Source organism: Drosophila grimshawi, unplaced genomic scaffold (genome assembly GCF_018153295.1).
Source record: "Drosophila grimshawi isolate 15287-2541.00 unplaced genomic scaffold, ASM1815329v1 contig_1377, whole genome shotgun sequence".
NCBI classification, from domain to species: domain Eukaryota; kingdom Metazoa; phylum Arthropoda; class Insecta; order Diptera; family Drosophilidae; genus Drosophila; species Drosophila grimshawi.
The window spans coordinates 7,597,533-7,619,901 of record NW_025062900.1 but is presented as its reverse complement, the minus strand read 5'-3'; the positions used below and the strand labels follow the sequence as shown (position 1 = coordinate 7,619,901).

Genomic DNA, 22,369 nt, shown 5'->3' with positions numbered 1-22,369 from the left:
GCGTTCAGTAACGGGTGTAGTGGGAGAGATAGAGAGAGAGAGATAGGGGGAAGATTTGCCAAAAAAGGTTAGCTTTCAGTTGTTTGAAAGATCATGGGCCTAACAGCTACCTAATATGACTGTCTAATGCCTATTCAAGAAATACTCTTTTCGGGTTTTCATTTTTAAAAATATAATTTAATATTTAATCTTTCCTTCTTTTTTTTTTGTATTTTTCTTAAGCATGGGTCATGTATGATATATAATATAATTGTATAATATAATTGGTACGGCTCTGGCTTAGCTGCTGCCTCTGCGTCAAATTGGGAGACTGTTGCATTGGCAGCATTAAACACGAGATGCCGCTGGTGGCTGCTTTTAGCTTGCTTTGGTTTTCAATTTCTTTGGCGAGCTAGTTCTATTATAATAGTATGTAAGTATACATCACAATATATATATATTTATATATATGTGTATGTATTTATTACTTATAAGTACTGTGTTGCCATAGCTGCGGCATCTAAATCTCTAGCTTAGCATCGTCCGGCGTGCCGCGATGTATTAACAATTTGATGCGCTCATTACGTGCGGTTATTTTCGAATGCAAATTTTTGACACGTTCACGACATGCCTATTTAGTTTGGTATATTTGATATGTATATATTTGAGGTGACGAAGAGTATATTTTTTGTATGCGTATGGTGCATAGATAGAGAGAGAGAGATATATATATTTATATAAGTTTGGCGTGAGCATTTTGAGAAGAGATTTAAAAAGGTCAGCATATAGTCAATAATGATAATATTTGTATAGGCAGCGAGCAGAAGTATGCCAATAGGATAAGCAACCATATACCAAGTATATATTGTAGAAGTACGCAAAACCCATGTAGGTGTGTATGTGTGTGTGTGTGTGTATGGTTTGATTTGTTATGTGTGTATGTGTCAAGAGTTACATTAAGGATATAGCAGCAGCATCGATAGGAGTTTTTAGTCACATGTTTAGTTTTTAGCAAATAGCACAAGAGGCAAGCGAGCAAAGCCCAAGAAACCAATTAGATATAGTTATGTATTTCAAATATTAGTAAGAACAATTGATTAATGTTTGTTTATCATTATGTAGTGTGGAAATTTTAATTGTTTCGGTTTTTGTTTATATATATTTTTCAGCGCAACGACACCAGATTTGATTTTTTAAATGTACGAAGAAAAAAGATAAAAAGAAATACAATTGTCAAAAATAATAAAATATATAAGTCAAATTAAAACCGTAACCATACTAGTAACTAAAAGTTAACTGAGAACGCTAATATAAGAAGAATAGATAAATAGATAAAGAGAGAGAGAGAGAGAGCTGTGACGTCGAACGGGCTTTATGAATAAATGTCTGCCCGGCCATTAAGCTGACTAATAAAGGAAAATATAAAAAAAATCATAAATGAAAATATATCTAAGCGAAAGCGTAATGTGTGAATTTTCTTTCTTTTTTACTTTGTGCCACAAAATGTGATGTGATGTGATTTGATTTGATTTTTGATGTAATGACTGTACTTTTGAAATTGTGCCGTCATAATGTAAATGTGGTTCAAGTGTACTCGTGAGATGGTGTAGGTGGGTAGGTGGGTAGGTGAGTAGTTGTGTGAATGTAAAATAAGTTCTCATAGCAAGAGTTGCCCCAAAAATTTCGCTACTTTCGTTCAAAATTTCTTTGCTAACAAAAGAAAAAATTGTAGAAATTTGTTGACTTGATAATTTGCCACTTACCGTCAACACTGCAATTCGCAATGTAAACTTAAAACGAAATTGGTATAAATCTATAATATAAACTATGAAGAAAGGCCAAACACATATACGTTTGTTTATTGTATATATGATGTCTATGATCGTAATTTTTGTGTGAGAGACTTGCAGGCGTTAATCTGGCATTGCTTAAAATAGCTGTCTGAATAATGGTCTGGAGAAAGAATTTCAGTATTTTCGGTATTCTTTTGATTCGATTTGTTTTTACCGCTGGGCTACCCCCGGCAACAAGAACTTATTTGAATTGTCTTGCATATATGTTGTATACATGTATATATCTTTCGGTATGGCACGTGACAATGAATAAGAATTGGTTTTTGGTTTTACAGACACAACAAATGTTCGGTTTCTTGACATGGCAGACATAACAATACGTAGAATGGATGATATGATATGAACGAGAGAGAAAGCATAGCATATATATGCAATATATATATGCTACATACAAGGCGGACTGTTGTTGTTGGTGTTGGTGTTGTCGATGAAGGATGAGTTGCACGGTTTATATGACATGTTTTGTAGCAAATTATAAAAACACAAGAGCGAGCACAAAGATGAAACGATTTGTGAAAAATATAAATATGTATGGATGTATGTGTGTGTGTGTGCGTGTCTATGAAATGAATGGCATAAATCAAATTCGAAAATAATAAAAACGTAAGAAAATTTGGTCTGAGCGAACGAAAAACAAAAATTATATGCCGCATAGAAATAAAAAAAAAATAAAAAAAAGGAAAATATAAATAATATATACCAGCATAATTGCGCACTTAACGAAATGATAATAAGTAATTGAAATAAAAAAAATATATAAATAGAATTAAATACGCAGCCACCGTGCAACTTGGTTTTTGTTTCGGACCTACCCGCACATTTTGTTTGTTTAGCGATCTAAATTGTATTATTGAATTATTTTATTATATTATATATTTATTGAAATTTGAATTTGACAATTCATGTGATTGAGTGTTAATAACTTTTGGGCCAACAAACTGGTTGTTCTGTCAACTGTTGCATAGCAATATAATAAGAATCGTTCAATATATATAGTAAGTAGCATATGATAATGATGTGGGGGATAATACTGACTCAAAGAGGGGAAATCATTTTCATCTTAGCTTATTATAGTTGCTGTTATTTACGATATCTACTATAGATATACTATAAATAGTTAGAGAATATAGTGAGGTAAAGATTTCCTAAGAACTGATTAACTTAGAATTCAACTGATCAACTGGCTTACTGCTGATTGCCTAAATTTCTGGGTGCTCTACAATAGACTCAGTTTCAGATTCTGAAACTGGGCAGTAGTACGTACCTGTTGCTCGGCTAATGCGCGCTCACGATCGTGTGGCAAGTACGTAGGTGCCATCACCAGACGCAGCTGTTGCTCCTCCTGTATAATACGCTGACGGAGCGTTTGCATTTGCTGTTGGTATACATCGATTTGGCTCAGCGTCTGCTCCAGGCTCTGCGATTTGGAGCGAACCAAATCGCCGAGACCATCGAGCAAACGCACCAAATCATCAACATTCTCGCTGAGGCGCGGATCACCGCCCATGCCATTGCGGAAGTGTACCTGAGCAAAGGGCGAATATCGAAAAAATGGAAATGCTTTCCGGATTAGATGATGGGATGCGATTGCACTTACCTCCAGTTTTTCAATAGACAATCTCATTTTGGTTTTTTGCACATTAATGTCTGCTAGAGTCTTTTCACAGTAGCCCAATTGATCGCGCAGCGGCTTCTTTAGCTGCGGCGATGAGTCCAATGTTTGTTTGGTCTTTTCATGCCAGGCGCGTATGTCCTTCACCTTGCGCTCGCATTGATCCCACTCCTCGCAGGCCTCCTGCAGCAGCGAGTTCTATGAAAGAGACGGACAAAGATGATGAATGGATTGGAATTAAATTTGAAGTTGTTTGATGATGAGCTTACTCTCTCCAGCAGCACTGCTTCCACGGCTATCTTCGCATCCTCGGCCTGCTGCAGTTTATCCTTGAGATCGCCCACGGTCGTCACCTGACCAATGTGTTCCAGTTCTTTATCCATTTCGCTCAAATGCTTCACAATCGGTTTAATACTCTTCACAGCCGCCACATAATCATTCAATTTGATCCTTGCGTCGGGCAGTGTGTGCAACTCAATCGATTGATCGATGAAGGTGCGCTTATCCGCCACCCAGGACATGACTATCTGATACAGATTCATGAAGCGTGTCCATGCATCCAGGCTATCGCCTACCGCCTGCTTTTTCTCATCTAGCCAGCCACGGACTTGGGCCAGCTGGGCGGCCAACTGATCAATGGTCGATTGCACCAGCGTCTTCTCCTCGCTGTTGCGACAGTTCTCAATGATCAGCTGGCCGTTGGTCTTGACCAAAGTGAAGCGTTCATAGATGGCGCCAATTTCATGATTGATGCGCTGCAGCACCTCCTTCATCTGTGTCGGCTCCAATGTGCGCTCCTGCACCTGAACCTCAGCCTGCATTAGCCAGCGCTGAATCTCATCCACGCCGGCAACATATTCGGTGCGCACGGTCTTGGCCCGCTTGAAATCCTTCTCTTTGGTCTCCATGGCCACCTGTACGCGTTCCGCTAATAGTTCGAGTGCGGTAAACTCTTGGGCAATATCACTGGGCAGTAGATTCTGTTTGGTCTGGTAGTGCGATTGGGTTTGCGCAACCAGCGAGCGACTCTCCTCGCCGGCCTGTTGCACCTGGCTATTAAGTGTGATTAGGGCCTGTTCCGTTTGGGCGATGTGCTCGTCGTAAACGTGAACAGCTTGAATTTGTTCGTGCAGTGCGTTCAATTTATCCTGCAGCTGTGAGATGCGGCGGAACACTTGCTCGATCTCCTCGAGATCCTTGCCAACCTGTTGATCCTTTTCGCGTAGCGTATCGTTCAATCTGTAATGGACATAAGAGCAAAGCAGAAAAGAGCAGATTGCCCGGGGCGTATTACTCAATGACGTATCTACTATAAGAAGAATATATATATTGTATAATAATATATAAACAGTCAGTTTGGTTCTGTGTGTGTGTGTTTGCTGTATACGCGAAGACAAAAACCACGCGGTCGTGTTTTGCTCTAGAATAGAATTCAGATGCGCGTGCTGCACAGTATATTGATATATATCTAAATATATATATAATACATATATATATATAAATATATAAATACGAATAAGTTATTTGAAAAAGGCACAAAGCAAGCAGCAAATGGCTTGAAGTTTTCAATAATTATTCAATTTTTTTTCGCTGGGTATTCAAAAATCTGTATATATATGGCCTCGAGGCGCTGCGAAGATTTCCGTGAAAATTAATGCTGCCGTTTCGCTACAAGAGAGTTTTCTAAATGAATTGCCGAACATTTTTGCCATATGCCATGAAGCGAAATTCGATTTCGAATTTCATCTATAAGGCGCATAATTCGGCAAGTACCTTGGGCTGTTTCTCACAGATAGAGAGAGAGAGGAAGAGAACCGTTTTCGAAAAAGAATTTCTAAATTCGCTTGTCTTTTAAATTTGTTATTATTATTATTACTATTTGTATTATTTATGTATGTTTCTTTTTTTTCTCTGCTGGCCTGCTTAGCGGCTGCTGTTTATTTTTATGCTGCGATTTATATTTAAACATGAATTATTTATGTTGATTTATTCGCAGCTGAAGCGAATCTTGCACAAGCAAGCGGACTGCATCTGACGTCATCTCTGGCACACTGCAGTCGAACAATGAGTCAGTGAGTGAGGCAGAGATAGAGGCAGCACTTCTTGAATCTGAATATGTTTATGACTTTGCTTTATTCCAGGCAATGACGCACAAAATCGCACATACGCCATGTGGGCGATAGAAGATTCACCCAAATTAATACCAACAAGTGTTTCCTTTCAGCGAGTACTTAAATGGGAAAGTAAAGTCAAGTCGTGAGTGCATCATTTTACGCCAGGGCGTTGAAGGACGCCGTCGCCTGCTGCCCTTTACAACAACAACAACAAAAATAACAACAATTGAATCGGAAAAAACAACGAGCTATTGGAGGCCAAGTCAATACATTTGGCTAGCGGCCAAATTGAGGCTGAAACACACATTTTGTTTTAGTTTTTAGCGAATTAATTGTTGGCCACGAGCAACGAAAAATTCAACAATAAAAGTTTCATATTTGAAAATCAAATTGCGAAATATTGAAGAAAACTTTTTCGAAACCGGTTTGTTTTAGTTTTAGTTTTCAAAGACTTACTAGAGACTCACTATATGGTGTGTTATTGATTTGCGAAAACCCAGTCGAAGCAAAAACTGAAATAAACTTGACCTCTAGTTGTTGTAGTACATAAGAGAACACGATAGGTTTACGAACGGACAGAAGGACAAGACAAAGTTCAAACAGCAGCTGCTGATGCTCATCCAGAACATATAGAAGAACCATTATTTCTACCAGTACACTTGTAATATACTATTTACCCATTTCTTAATCAAAATCAAAACCGAGAATTCTCAACTCTTAAATAATTTCAACAATAAATTTGTGTAAATTTATGTTCGTTTTTTTCTATTCTTTTCCTGCTGCTATTTTGAGAGTTTTTTTTTGCCATTGTGCGAATTAACGTATTAAATTTAGTGCAAATCATGAATTTAAATGGCAAACTATGCGAGAAATGTGAGCGTCAAAGTGAAAAGCGAAAGCAACAGCGATGCGTGTTTATAAATAAATAAGTATGTGGACGAAAATAAATGAAATGCCAATAACAACAAGAGGCGCGCGTAGTTTGATCAATTATTGTAATTAAATGTCTATCGATAAGAAATTTTGAGCGGTTTCTAGCTATTTTTGCGGCGATGACGACGACGTCATCGATTCGAATCACAGACACGCGTCGCAAAACAAACACTCTCAATAAATATATAAAAAAAAAAAACAAAAACACCTGACGACCTCGGCTAAAGACCGGACCCGAGGTCCGGACCCTCCCCGGCCACAAAGATTGAGGCTGGTTTTTGCATACGAAGCGCGCTTCGTGACTCTTAAGCCGGCCCCGATGACTTAATCATGCCGCACGGAGCCAACTCAAAAGTTGAAGTGTCTTATAAACATTCACCTTTTGCTTCTGACGACGTCTTTTTGGAGAGTGTGCGTGTTGGCAATTAGCATTCGACTCTTTCTCTTTCGCCTGCACTCGCTTTAGCTGCTGCTGCTGCTGTCTTTTATTTTTTTATTTTCTTCTTTTTTTTGTCTCTGGCTTTCGTCCGCCGACAGTTGTTTTTTTTAGCGACAACGGTCGCACCTCCTCTCTGGGGAGGCAGACGTGTGCTTAACAATTGTTTAATCGCGCTTCGTTTATTTATCTTTCAATTCGCTTCAAACTTGAATTTCTTGCAAAATTCAGCAGCTAAAAAGAATCGCGTATACGCCTGGTAATCCACAATGCGGCGTTTTCAAGTGCATCCCATCACATGAAAGAATAATTATAGAAAATAAAATTACGTATAGCATTTTACTTTAAGACTCAAATGTGCGTTAACGGTGCTTTTGAAAACGTTGCACAGTTATTTGAGTTAAATACTTTACGGGTTTTTGCTCTTTGGTGGCCGCTTCTTTGTTTGTATTTCTGTGTGTGTTTGTGTGTTTGCTGCTTCTATTCCTACTGCTTCTTAATTAAGTTTATTTGATTTAAAAATATGCGTCTATATATATGCTCGGGCGGTCGCTTCTTCGTATTTAGTTTCCAGCCATCCAGTTAAAAAAACACGTCCGCTTGCAACTAACTCTAAATAAAAACTAAATTGTTCTCAGCACATAAAATTGCCAAAAACGTTTCAGAGTCAGCGTCAACGTCGACGTCGCCGTCGGTGTGGTGTTCGTGCGAGCGATCGTTAACAGTGGAACGCGAGAAGGAAATAAAAGAACGCAAACTGCTACGCGAAACTCACCACAGTCAGGCGCAATGCAAACACAAACACACACACACATATACGCTCTGCCCAAGAGTGAAAAGAAAAACGCAAAAACACTAAACAAAAAATGTGTGTGTATATTAAATAAGTTTTGCTATATGCGTTTGGCATTGAAAATGAGATTTGCTTTACTCATTAGCTCGCCAAAATATGCCGCTGATTTCAGCTACCAAATATGCCGTATGGCCTTATTGCTAAAATCCCCCATTTCAAAAATATGTACATAACTGCAATAATTATTTATTTTATTATATTTATATATTTGCACGTATCAAGCTGATTCTGCATGGTTGAAATGTCTGTGATAAGCGAAAACAAATCATTTTTGCCGGTTTAGATAAGAGGGCGGCCGCAGAGCTCAAGAAATGCCGGCAAAGTAACATGCTGAGAGCGTTGCGAAACGAAATGGCAATGGAACAGCAGCACGTCACTTAACAGGGCGCTGTTAGCGGCGTCAAGCGCCGGCCAAGACAAAAATACATTTATAATTACGCGATTACCTCATTTGGGCAACGATTTCGCTTATTGTTGTTGTTTTTCATTGTTGTTGCTGTTTGATTGTTTTCTCTTCTCATTTTTTTTTGCTGTTATTTATTTTTTTTTGCAAAATGACAAATTGGCAATGCAAATGCCTAACTATATTGTTTGTATGTGCGAATTTCGAATTGCGTTCTGAATCTGTGACTGAAAAATGTGTGCAACACGTTCCAGCTTTTATAATAATTTACTTAAATTTGTATATATTTTTAATACTCACGATGAAGTTGGAAATGTAAATTTTGAATTATTGACTATTTATAGAAGGCTTGTTGATTTTTGCTTACATTTTTGGTATACAAAAAATGGTATACAAAATTTGGCTAGCAACTTGTTTTTCACCACAGAATATGTTCAGTTTTTAAATGTAATTAAATATGAATTAATAATTGATCGGAGCTTCTATAAGTATGATTTCATTCATAAAAAATAAGTGTTCTTTTCTGCAAAACAGAACCAACCAGCTTAAATTGCCAAATTGCGCTAATGCAGATAATTTTATCTACAGCCACAAATAACTTAATTCCCTGCATAATACACTTAAATACTTTTTAAATGCAAAGAGTATTACGCAATGTTTTTAAGTAGTTTTTGAGTGAGTAACAAAATGTTGATTAGATTTTTGCATGTCTACCCAGCCGAAAAAGTAAATCTCAAGTATAAATGCATTGAGAATTCTGCGTCGCAGTTAAGGAATATCAATATAATATATGGATAGTTGGCTGTATAATTGTCGATGACCAAACTTTCAAAACATTCGGGTATTAGATCATTTCGATGATGGCATTGTCAATTTTTCAGCCAGCAAAATGACGAAGTGAGATTTTATTTAAATGTATGTTAATGGGGATAACGGAATAACGCAATTTTCCGCAATAAATATTCGAGAGATTTGCAATTGTTTACGTTTTAATCTCTTTTTTTTGTATTCTTTTATTTATTTATCTTTGGGTTTTCAAGCAGTCATAAATTTGATGCATTAGCATAAGACGCATTTTTGTTTTCAACTCGAAAATAAATATAAAAACAGCTAGTTCTATAATGAAATTTCAGTGGTGAAATTCACTTGATCCAGACACCCATGTAAATATGTATAATATTTACGAAAAACAATTTACTACCAGTTGTTTTACCCTGGGCCATTAAGTTGAAGGTTAATATTAATTAAAGCGCATAACAGCTGTTAAGACATTAGACTTATAAGCAGGTGTTTTAAGCCCTACAACAAAGTAATTAACCGTTTATTCAAAAAACTGAACATTAACTAAGATTGCTCATATAGAGTTCTCAATACCTTATCGCAGTCAATTAGCTACCAAGCAATTCAGATTGTCATTAAACGAAATCTCAACAAAATTGTTTTCGCCGTCGCCAATACAAATCTTAGATCAGTGCTTCCGATCTGAAAACGTCACAAAACATTATCGCTGGACTTTCAAAAAAAAAAGAAACAAGAAACTTGACTGAAGAAATGACGACCAGTGAAAAAAGACATTAACAGCTGCTGCTCTCGTTTTTCAACGAACGGCGACTGCGGACAGCCAACTGCGGCTGTCAGGAAAATGTGTATAAAAATAAAATAAATACGAACTGATGCTGAAAATACGTATAACACATGTCTTGGGTGAAAATTGGTGTCACTGCTGCATTAAGAAAGGCCGCGGCATGTTTTCCTTTTTCTTATTTATCTTTTCTTTCTTTTCAGTTTCTATTTTTTGTCTTTTTTTGTGTTTACGTGATCGGCGACCACACACACGATGTTAATGTCAGCTGTGGTGAAATTCACTCTGTTAACGACGCTGTTAAAAGCAAATGTTGCTGAGACCATCCGCAAAATGTTGCCCAACATTTGTTGTTTAATGAATGGGAAACGAAATGCAAAACATCATTTGCCAAATTGGCAACGATTTGTTTGTGGTTTTTTTTTTTTTTTTATTTTAGTGACAAGCGCCAGTCAAAAGAATTTCCGCAAAAAACAAGCAAGTTGAGTTCTTATCAAACAAGAAATTATATATATATACCATATGTATATTATAGTATTTGTGTACACAATATGAAATTTATGCCTGCAAAGTTGTTCTATTATCGTGTATGTCTCAAAATCAGTCCACAACTGATAAAGTCGACGCTTTGGCACAGTTACCAGCAAGCAGCAGCGGCATTGGGCATGCCCCAAGTGCTGATATGGCCTATTAATATATACGTGTATACGTATATGTATAGGAAAAGACATGCTTATGGCAAGCACTGTGTGTATTGTCTTTTGACATTTAATGATCAACCATTCTAAGAATTCAAATAGAAATGTTGCGTACGCAAGTAAGTCGCTATTAAAAGCGTGGCTTATGTAAGCGACGACACACAACCAGCTCCCCAAACAAGCTGCCGCAACAAACCGAGCGTAACTGTTTCGGCATGACGTCAGTGCACAAGGCTTAGCTGCTCAACGAGCCGAGAGAGACAGAGAGAGAGAGAGAGAGAGAGAGAGACAGAGATAGAGACATAGAGAGAGGGAGATGGAGAGAACCCTTAACCCCCTCTTAACTGATGTCACAAAAACAAATCCAGCAAATGAACAAGATGTCTTTTACAGCTCCGATATCTGATATAAATTTGTATCAATCTTTAAGTAGAACCCGTTTAATTGTTGCTCAAAATATATATAAAAAAAATAATAAAGACTGGAATTGCCTAGCAATAATGTTTAGTTAATTTAGGCAGTTAATTAACATGAAATGCAAATCAATTATAGAATGTTAATTTATGCAGCGAACGTTGCGAATTCGATTTCCGGAGTAAACATTTCGTTAAATTGACCAAACGTTTCGCACAGTTAACCACATTGTCTCCATATAGTAGAGATAGTATATATTATATATATTATACATAGTACTAGCTGATGTTTACCCAGATTCGATTGTGGCAAAACATTTCAGCTTCCACAGCACTTCAGGCCTTATTTTTTTTACTAGCCATCTCAGTGCTTACTTCTTATATATCATTGGTAATTAGTCAAATCAGTCAGGTCTGTCATTTATATATATATAGATATTGGATACAGGTATTTATATTTGTTTTTACTCACTTTGATTGCTGTTCGACTAACTTATCCACTTTGGCCTGTATGGCCTCCGCCGAGGGTTTGTGTACTTCCCCAAGGAATGTGAGGATGGATTTTGAGAGCGCTTCGATTTCTTTATGTGATGATTTAAGTTCATTTGATTCTTCACGCAGTTCCTGTTTACAATACAAATACAAATATTGATAAATTAAGCCAGACTTTTAACACTTAATTAAAGCAACGTCGCTTTATGCATTCGATCGATTAAACGCAAACAAAAAACACATACACAATTTTCTCTACGTTTCAATACGATTCCAGTTTTTTGGGGCCGCTCAAAATTTAACGAAGGTCAACACCAAACAAAACAAAAAATATATTTAAAAAAACGTCGACTTGACTTAAAAGCAAAATTTACTATGCGGCTTGAAAGGAACAAAAACGAAAAAAAAAAAAAAACAAAAAAAAGTGTAGACAACATAAAAAATATTTGCGGTAAGCAAAACACAAAAAAAAAATGTAAATAAACTAAAAAGTCATTCGCATAAGAGACACAAAAAAATGAACAGAATAAAATTTGTTTCTGTCTAGCGAACTCCGTACTACAAGTAAAAGTTGAATTATTTGCCTGGGCAACATTTTTGTGCGTTTCGTGCTGGAGAGATCTATATATGGTGATTTTATGACAACATCGTCTATGTCTATGATTGAGAGCGCGATTCAATGGCCTTATGTTGCCGCTAATTCAATTGATTTGTTGCCTAATAGCTTTATATACTTGGGTCTATTGCAAATCTTTTACTATATTTAGCTTGAGAATTTATAATTTTTCTTCTCAAAACCTACAATTACGTCCAAGCTATGAAGTCATGCAAAAACAATAACAACAAATCAGAGTCACATTGTTGATAACAAAAATAGAAAAAAAATACAAATAAAAACGTGACGATGCTAGAATTGTGCTAACAATTTTTCAGTTGTATAATAACGCAATAACAATTTGCATATAAATAATGTACAGCTAAAAAGGTGTATTTAAGGAAAGTAAAACGAATTATTCGTTTGGACTACATTCAAAGAAACTGAAAGTTAAACAACATTTGTTGACTTTTGTTTTTACAATGCCACAAATCATCAGCAAAAACACATCATTAACTATTTTTGAAAGCACCTAAAGCTCGCCACAAAGAGACATACAGCGAGAGAGAGCGAGAGAGAGATAGAGAGCGAGAGAGAGAGAGAGAGAGAGAGAGTAGTGCTAAAAGCAAGCTCTGCTTAGCAAGAGAACGGAAGCTCTCTGTCAACTTGGCGTGACCATGAACTTGACGACGCAGTGTTGAGATATATATAAACATGCATGTATATATATATATGTATATATATATATGTATATATGTATAAATGTATATATGTATATATGTATATATATATATATGTACATAATACATATATATAGATGCATGTATATAATGCCGGACTCTGGCAAAACATTTGGGGCACGGAAAAGCTCGCTTGGGGTAAAACTTAATGAATGAAATTTCATAGTTCGCTTATATATTACAGTGGTCACTCGTTAATTACCACCTACAACAAACAAAAATGTACTTCACTACTACTACATTACTTGCTATCTTCTTTTGTGTTTTATGTGGTTATAAAAACTAAAATCGGGCGCGAGTACTGTATACAAATTGTTGATACAAAATTATATTCTCTGTGTGTATGTGAGGGCATTCATAGGATGTACGTAATAATAATAACAATAATAAATCAATTAAGCAAGAGCAGGCACATATGAGCTCATGTGCCCAAAATATTTCGAAAAATTATGGCGAACAGTGGAGAATTTTGAGTTTTGAGTGAGTATCGTTTCAATTCTTACCTGAATGGCATTCTTTGTATCTTCCAAGTGACGTCGGGACCTTACAGTCGGGTCGACATTGCGGAACTTATCTGCCAAGCGACCTAATGCCTTCTCCCAGCCGTGCAAGCCGTTCTCGAAGGAATCCCAATGTTCGGCCAACTGTTGCAGGCTGTCGCGTCTCTGTTCCAAACTGTGCACCAGATCCTGCCAGTCGCGATTTAATCCGGCGTTATCCTGCTCAATCAGCTGGCGATTGCGTGCGTCCGCTTGGCGTATGAGTGATTGCGCCTGCTGATTGACGAGCGACAAGTCACTGTTCTGGCTCTGCAAACAAACAAAAGTAACAGTCAACAATCAACAATTGACGACAAACAATTTTCACAATTTTGCAGCACAACTTCAGAATGCGTCTTTTGGATTATCACAATATGTTTGGTGTAAAAAGTGTTAAGAAATGTTCTCAGATTATAAAAGTACAATAAATATGTAGATATATATATATTATATATATATATATATATATATTGTGTATATATATATGTGAGGCTGTCAGTGTGCACTGTGTTTTATTTCCAATATTTTGAGTTGTAGCTGTGATGCCAGCTTTGTTTCACTCAATTTCTATATTATAGACATTTTAATGGGTTCAACTTTGACATATGTGGCATATTGCATGTGGCATGAACTTTCGCTGCCTCTGATGCCTTTTCTCAATTCTCACCTAAAACCAAATTCACAAACACAAAAAGCACTTGCTAATTGTGGCACTTGAAAAGTATTTATTTATTTTTCAGTTTTTTTTTGTTGTTTTTGTTATACTTATATACACAATATATGTATATGTTAAGTGTATCTTTTGACTACTTTTTTTTTGTGTATATTTCCTGGTTTTTTTTTATTTCTTTTTGTTGATGACGTTAGCTTTAAATTCGTTTTGCTCTGCTTCTTCAGCTGCTGCTTGTTCTCTTCTCTTTCAACTTGCGCTGCTCAAGCACATGGCATTTCTAATTAGATACTGTGAGCGAAACAAGTAATTCAAATTTGACAAAGCTGCACACCGAAAACACTAACAAAAATAACACTTTATATTCTGCTTCTTTGCTTTTGCTTTGCTTTTGCTTTTGCTTTGTCGCTGTTTCTTCACTTTGTGATGCGCATAATATAAAATACAGTCAACCGCACAGATAAACGTCTCAACTAGAAGTGAATTGCACGCAAAAATGAAACTCACTCGGCGAAAAACACGGCATTTGTCCACCCAAGCATGTGTTAGAACTGAGTAAGAGAGCAAGACAGCAAAAGAGAGCGTGAGAGCGAGAGCGCAAGGTGAAGAGAACAATTGCCGCTAAAGAAAATCGAATAAAAAGCCGACGGAACACGTTTTTCTGTTTGCGGCGAGAGGGAGAGAGAGGGTTGGTTCAAAGGGGAGAGCCGGTTATGTGCTGGGAGGCCGTAGGCGTGGGCTGAGTCAAACAATAAAATTGCTCTTGCGCTCTCACACATACACGGACAATATCGCGCATACGCCATCGATACAATCTCAATTTGACTTGACTATAAGCCGGCATGCCCTGTCACAGCAACAGCAACAACAAACTCAGCTGTCCGAAAGAGAGCCGAAAGCTCGCTCACTTTGCCAAAAAAAGAATATTTAAAAAAAGCTGTTAAACATGTGTTTATTGATGCTACACACACACAACATGCTTGGAATTAGAGCTGCACGCACAGAAAACTTGAATATCTCACTAGAAAAGTCCAAACCCTAAATTATTTATTCATAAATTGTAAACTTTGGTTGGCTAAGCTTTATAATAATAATAAATAAGTTTATTTTGTTTGCAAGTCCCTAGCAAATAAACTGGTTATTCTCAGTGGATTTTGCGACGGTAGCCGTTGCTGATGATGTCATGAACTAAACTCAATAATAACAACAACGACACGAACAGCTGGCCTCAAAAATACAATTGTAATATTTACTCTTACAATTCCAGACAGCGGCAGACAGCTCATCGTCAACAATGTTTGCCGGACTATACAAAAAAAGGTCGATGATAAGCTTAACAAGTGCGGGTTAAAAGATTAACTCATTAATAAGATTTCAAGGTAAGAGACACAGACAGACACAAGCGAATCAACTATTAAATTGGAAGAGAGAATAATAGAGCGAGATAGAGAGTGAGACAACACTCAATGCAATAGCAATCGCTAAAGAGAAAGATAGAGACAGAGAGATAGAGAGCGAGTAATGTAGCGAAAAGTTTCAAGCATTGCTTATGCCGGCCGGCAAAATGCTGTATGCGGGCAAAGATTGCACTCGGGAGCAAGAGTCAGATACATTCTCTCAAAATGTTGCAGATACATATTCTTGTTTTGCAGTGGCTTGGGTAAAGGAACTTATGAAAGATAGACTTCGTGTCACACATAAAAACAGGTCTTCTGTGAGCATATGTGCATATAGGCTCTATATGCATTTGTATATAAACATTGTAAATTGATACAGCACTATAAAGAAACTGCACAAGAAGTTTTCAATTTATCTCTTTGAGTGCGGAATCTGACTCATTGGATAAATGCCTATGGCACTGACTCACACACACGTACATACATAACATGTAATACATAAGTATGCAAGTATACATACATTATGTAAAGTACGTTCACATTCAGAAAGAGAAGCACAGAAATGAGATTAACGAAATTCTGCTTCGTACTTGGCTTCCAGATATTTATAATAATCGAGCAAAATTGCTGACATTGCTTTAAGTTTAAGTGTAGCATTATGAATATGATATAAATAAATTCACAAATAAGAAATTGATATTCTTGTATGAAGATTAGCTACGTTTTATATATATATATATATTATTTTTTTTTACTTATGCACATTTAATTCAAGAAATACAGTCAGCTAGAAATAAATGAATTAATGTGTAAATACAATATTGAAGTGCATGTCCGCGATTTACAGTATATAACAATTGGTCTAGAAACAGGATATGTTGCTAGTAACCTATGACTTTCGGACAGACAAGGGAAATGTAAAGAAGTAAAAAATACTCGCAGTAAATAATGTTCCCAACGAGTTACATGGATTTTGAATAGTATACGATTCCCCATACATTTCAATCATATGTTTGATATACACATAACAGAGCTGAGAGTCAGTCAGACAAATTCCCAACTCATGCTAATTACGAGTCAATATATTGTGATCGAATCTTACTTAATGGGTTGTTTATTAGCTCACCTGTATATTTCCAATGGCATGCGACAGCTTCTGAATATTAAAGTGGAGGCCAGCCAAATTCTGGACGGGCTCATCGCTGAATTTGGTGCGCTCAATGGTGGCCTTGACGCGATCGATGGACTGTTGATATTCGCGCCAGCGTTCCGCCTCCTTCTCCAAGTCGCTCTGCTGTGTCTTGGCATTGGACAATGTGTTGGCCAATTTGGTTTGGAACTGGGTTAGTTCGGCGGATAGCTCGGACTGTTCGTAATTGTTCAGGGATGACCAGATTTTGTCGGATGCTTCCTGAATTTGCTTGTGCACCAAATTCCGGATGGGTGCCTCATTGCCAAAGAAGATCTTGTGCTCGTCCAGATCGTGAACGAGATTTGCGTAATCAATGCCATGCTGGCTATTCTGCAAACGCAACTCTGCCTCGTGCACCCAATCATTAAACTTGGCCACCAGCTGCATGTACTCCAAACGGGAGTCACGATTGTTCTTCAAATACTTTTCGCGCTCCTCCAGCTCATGGGGCAGCGAGGCGACCAGGGAACGACCCTCGGACAGCATTTCCAACAGAGAACTGGGCAAGCCCACATCTGTCTTGACACTCGCATTGATCTTATTGAACTTTTGTAAATGTGCTTCAATGTCCTGGCTGAGCGATTGATGCTTTTGCAGCTCACGTTCGACAGATTCGGGATCACGATCGAGTAGTGGACGCGACTTGGCGATGCCCTCGTTGTTGTGCAACCAGTCCAGAATCTCGCTCAGATCATTGGCCATCTTCTTGTGGGATTCCAATTGCAACTGATGCTTCTGGCGCTGCGATTCGACCGCCTTGCGTAGATTCTGCAATTGATTCTTCAGCGACTGCAGTTGCTCAGTGATGCTATTCTTGTCGGCCGCATTGCCTTCGGAGGCAATCTTCTGACCCTTGTCATTGGCCGATGCCAGAATACCCTCGCATTCCTGTATCTTCACAATGACATCATCGTACTTGTTGATCTTGTCCTCGAGGCTGTCCGGTGAGTTCTCAATGTCGATTATGACATCGGTGTACTTCATAATGAAGGCAATAATTTCATTGATGAGTGCGATGAATTGTTCGCGCAGCAGCAACAATTGACGCAAATGTGCCAATTGATCCTCAATCAATTTAATCATGTCGTCCTGTTGTGCGAGAATGCTCTGCAATTCGGGCAGATCATCCATTTGCATGTCACCCATTTTATGCTTGCTATCCTTCAGCTCCTTCAAGATGCCCTCATACGCTCCCAACAGATCCTGCACATCCTCAATCCGGGAGCCAATGGGTCGATTTAGCTCGCGCAGACGCTGCTGTATGTTGCCCAGGAATTGACTGCAATCTGCCAGTCTATTCTTGGCATCCTTGTACTTCTTGATGTGATCACCCAAGGTGTTCACACGATCATCGATCGTCTGCTTGATGCGTCCAAAGCGATCCTTCATGTTCTTAATGTCATCATTCAGTTTCAGTTTGTCTGCATTGCTCAGCGTTGGCAGGATGCTCTTGCCCTGCTCGGACACGTCGTTGATGAGGCCACCCATATTGTCGGCATTCTGCAGGAGTTTCTTGTAGTGCGCCAGCTGCTCCTCAAGGACGGGCAGACTCGTTGTACGCAATTCACTTTCATTTGCAGTTTCCATTTCGTTCAGCCAGTCGCCCATCTTCTTCATCGAATCTTCAAAGGCCTTGCGACCCTGGAGTAGATCATCCAAGGATTTACCACGCTTGCCACTCTCATCCTTCAAGGTCTGATAGTCGGCTGCGATCTCATCGAGAATTTGCTGCAATGCTGCCTTGTCGCCATCGCCACAATCCTTCATAATGTTCGCCGCTTGACGTTGAACATCGGTCAGGACGCTGTCATTGAATTGCTTGGCATCATCATCGTATTTCTTATTCTCCTGGATTTTCTTCTCGATCTCCGTGGATGTAAGCGGATGATAAACAGGCAGCTTGCGCACCTCAGAGATTTTGGTCTTCAGCCATTGACGTGCCTTATCCAAATCATTCTCCAGCGCTTTGCGCGCCTTGCTCGCCTCCAGTGCACGATCTAGCTCCGCCTTTAGGACGCCGGACAGATTGCGATTCTCGCTGTTGAGATTACGCAACGCCGACTCGAGTTGGGCATATTCTGCCGATTCCAATTCGGGCTGCATGTTAGCGATACGCTTCTCGAGCACATCGGCAAGCGATTGCTTTGCCTCCGCATCTTTCATCAGGCTCTTGATCTTCTGCTGGCGCGCCTCGGCATCTTTGGGGGAATAGCCAAGTGCGGCTGGTGCTTGCAACTCATCGATTTGCTGCTTGACCCATTGCTGCAGTTGTTCAATTTCACCCTTGGCGCCGTCGACTCCTTTGTTGGTCACGTCCAACAGTTGAGACTTGCGATCGATACGCTTACCCAGATCGGCAAAGCGACGATCCAGCGATTTCATTTGCTCCTCAACCTGTTGGCCGTCCAAATTGCTGATGACCTCCGCCACCTGAGCGGCCTTGCCCTTGAGCTCTTGTATCTTGGGATGGCCCTGCAATTCGTACTCATTTTTAATCTCATTGATGGCAGCCATCTTCTGGGCACAATTCAGTCCCGAGCCGCGATCCAACACATCCATGCGCTTGATTAGGGTATCAAACCAGTTCTGCACATCCTGCATGCCCTGGCGATAGCCATCGATAACATTCTGGCCCGCCTGCTTCTTGGCAATTGCGTCCATTAGCTCCGATTCCAACTTATCAATGTTGTCATCCAAATCAGTGTCCTCATCGCCCACTATTTTAAAACGAAAAGAGCCATGTTATATTTAAAATACTGCGATGCTGTTTTGGAAACTCCAATAACAATAAGATGTTCTTCAACTATTTTGATATTTAAGATCTTAAGCATTGTATTAATTAATACTTACATGAACCAGTCATTTCGAGCATCAGCTGGGAGCGTTTGTCGCCAATGGAATTCAATAGATCGTTCATGGCGACCAGCTCCTGTTGGGCGGCCTCGGGACGCAGTTTGCATGGCCGCATTAGCCAATCGCCGACAGAGCTTTGTTGCTTCTTAACCCAATCCTGAAGTTCGCCGCGCTGCTTCTGCTGTTGCTCCAGTTCGCTAACGGATGCAGTCAAACCACCCAAGTGGGATTGCACCTGTGAATTAAGCGCTCAATTAGACAACAGTTGATGCTAAATGCCATTTATATGAATGGATTAAGTGACATTATTTTTAGTATGATTACAGTAGAGTGTTAAAGCCAAGCCGCCACCAGTTGAACGTCAAGTTCAAATTCACACTCCGGTGACCTTTGGCTTACCTTAGCGACAAGTGCATTCAGCTTGCTCACGTGTGCACTATTCAAGCGTACTATGCGACGATAGTTGCTAATACGCTCGTGAGCAATCGGATCCAATAGCGCCTCGTTCACATCGCTGAGCTCAACGTCGAGATCGTTGTCATCGTCGGTTGAGCTCTGAGTATTTGGCGGCGGTTGCTTTTTATATCAAATTCAAGCATAGCATTTCGACAGATTGGCAGGCAGGCAGACAGATAGACGAGCGAGAGGCGGACGGGCGTTTCAAAGTGGGCGTGGTAGTGCGGTTTATAACAACAACAACAAGTTACAGGTGCGGCAAATCAACATAAGTTAGAGGAGCGGTGTTTATTGGTGGGATTTGGTATAGTTGGAGTAGTTTGAGTAGTTGGGTTAAGGATAAAAGTAAATTAATATAAATAACAAAAGATGTTTTGGTTAGTTAAGTAAAAAATTAAAAGTTACTTTGCAACGATAGATATTGGCCAAATTGATATATTGAGTGCAAATTCCTAGAGAGAATTCTCATCACTGATAGTTAATAATTTTGTTTAAACAATTATTTAAAGAAGATAATTAATACTCTTTATAATCAGCTTTTAGCGATGATTAATTTATAACATCAGTCGCTAAGCATCTTTGATAAGAATTCTCTTCTAATTGCAGTCTATTATATTTCTTTTGTGGCCAATTTCTAGTAAGGTTAATACTTTTGCTACGGGATACAACAACTAAATTGTACAGTTCAAAGAAGTTAACTGTAAAACAGAACTCGGCTCATTAACAAATTGATAACCCACCTGATCCAGCAGATCTTCGAGCTTGGCGCGGACAATCAATTCACGTTCGGGTATGGCATGCATGGCTGTTTCGAGCGGAGAGCTTGGACGGCTTATCGATGCTGTTGCTGCCTCACAGGCCTGAACGGCTGCTGCCAATCTGGACTTCTCGTTGTTCAGTTTGTTTTGCATGTCTTGAGCGCACTTGAGTTGGTTCTGCGCCAACTCCAAGCTGGTAGCTGGTGCATCCAGTTCGGTTTGTATAATTGGCTCATAGGTTTCCAAATTGCGCATGATTTTATCCAGCGTATCCTCGTACTCCTGGAACTTGGCCAGCGACTCCAGCAGGCGATTCTTGATTTGAACCGATGTCTGCAACAACGAATTGTAGCTGTCCTGGATGTTCTTTAATTGGGACTCAACCGTTGGCCGTATTGTGGGCGTTGTGGCCTCATAGCGTTTAATTTGCGCCTGACCCTTCGCATTCAGATCATCCAAATTGGTCTGATACTTTTGAATCTCGCCCAGCAGTGCCTCATGCTGTTTAATCTGCTCCTGCGTCTGTTCGCGGTTTGAAATGAATAGCGAATTGTGTGCCATCAGTTGGAAGGAAATTTGCAGTAGCCATTTCTCCACATCCTGGAGACTCTGATGGTATGCATTGTAATCGAGCATCTCCTGTTCCAGATCCTTGATATAACCGGCACAGTCATTCTTCAGCTTATCGCAACGGGACTGCAAGCGATTGACGGCATCCACCTCGGTGCCCAGATCACGTGCCTCCGACATTAGCTGCTCGAGATCATTGCCCTTCTGTTTGAGCTCATTGCCTAGCGTCTTGTAGCGCTCCAGAAGCGTTTTCATCTCGCTCAACTCACCCTTGGTCGATGGAGCTACCTTCAGTGCCTTCTCTGTTTCGAGCAGCCACTTGTCAAGTTTATCCTTATTGGCAGCGAAATCGTTCCAACGATTTTGGGCTTGCTTCAAGTCGCTAAGCTTCTGCTTGACAGCCAGACCCAAAGCATCCCAATCCTCACGCACCTTGGTCATCAGCTCACGTAGTTTCTCCTGTTTGTCCTCGGGCGTAATATTGGAGGCCTTCGAATAGGCATCTTGGACCATAGCCAGCAAGTGTTGTCCCTCGGGCAAATGGGAGGCCAGTGACTATAGTAATTTTAATATTAAAATTAAATTTAAAATATATTAACAACTAAATATTATCAAGTTAATATGTGTAAAATTATACGTGGCATATTCCAAATAACATTCTTCCAAATTAATTGAATCTTATATTTAATACAACTCACATTGACTGTCTCCAATTTCTGGGCAATGACATTGGCATCACCATCGATGCTGCAATCATTGAGCACTTGCTGAGCCTTTTCGATCCATGCATCCATTTCCTTTTTATAGTTGAGGAACTCGGTGTGGTCGGACAGATTCTTTTCGATCTTGGCAACCAGTCCCTGGGCAGCAGTCAACAATTTGGTGTAATTGGCCTGAGTCTCAATGGTTTGATCGCGGATGCGAGTGCATGCACTCTGCTCCATAAGCAGCTCACAGTTGTCATTGAGATCCTCGACGTTCTCCTTCTCGGCCAGTACCTCGTCGAGTAGTTTCTAAGAAAGAATTTGACATTAGTTAAATGTTTCAATCAAACGAGTTGTGTTAAAAGGCACATAAAGCATATTAGACATAAAGTCTGTGTATAAATGATTAGCTGCAATTGTGATTAAGTGATTAGCTGAAAAATTAGCAATTGTGTTTAGTAAATACTGTTTAGTATGTGATTCAGTATTTCCTATAAATAGTGAATAGATTATAATTTTGGTTTTCT

General features: G+C 39.1%; 1 protein-coding gene across 15 annotated transcripts in view; it reads right to left on the bottom strand.

The window, feature by feature from the left end:
* Nucleotides 1-22,369, bottom strand: part of LOC6561852 (nesprin-1) — a 113,494-nt gene that overhangs the window by 48,078 nt on the left and 43,047 nt on the right. For 11 of the 15 annotated variants that reach the window (XM_032735700.2, XM_043214456.1, XM_032735696.2 and 8 more), the window contains exons 8-16: nucleotides 21,837-22,151; nucleotides 20,551-21,693; nucleotides 19,352-19,589; nucleotides 16,436-19,218; nucleotides 13,207-13,512; nucleotides 11,349-11,500; nucleotides 3,714-4,683; nucleotides 3,430-3,642; nucleotides 3,097-3,357 (exon numbers count right to left, since the gene is read on the bottom strand). In XM_032735700.2, coding sequence (XP_032591591.2) covers nucleotides 3,097-3,357; nucleotides 3,430-3,642; nucleotides 3,714-4,683; nucleotides 11,349-11,500; nucleotides 13,207-13,512; nucleotides 16,436-19,218; nucleotides 19,352-19,589; nucleotides 20,551-21,693; nucleotides 21,837-22,151 — 6,381 coding nt within the window. Of the gene's footprint in view, nucleotides 1-159; nucleotides 611-3,096; nucleotides 3,358-3,429; nucleotides 3,643-3,713; nucleotides 4,684-6,870; nucleotides 6,989-11,348; nucleotides 11,501-13,206; nucleotides 13,513-16,435; nucleotides 19,219-19,351; nucleotides 19,590-19,753; nucleotides 19,931-20,550; nucleotides 21,694-21,836; nucleotides 22,152-22,369 lie in introns of those variants that run through there. The other 4 variants (XM_032735709.2, XM_032735708.2, XM_032735707.2 and 1 more) reach the window with 4 other exon arrangements.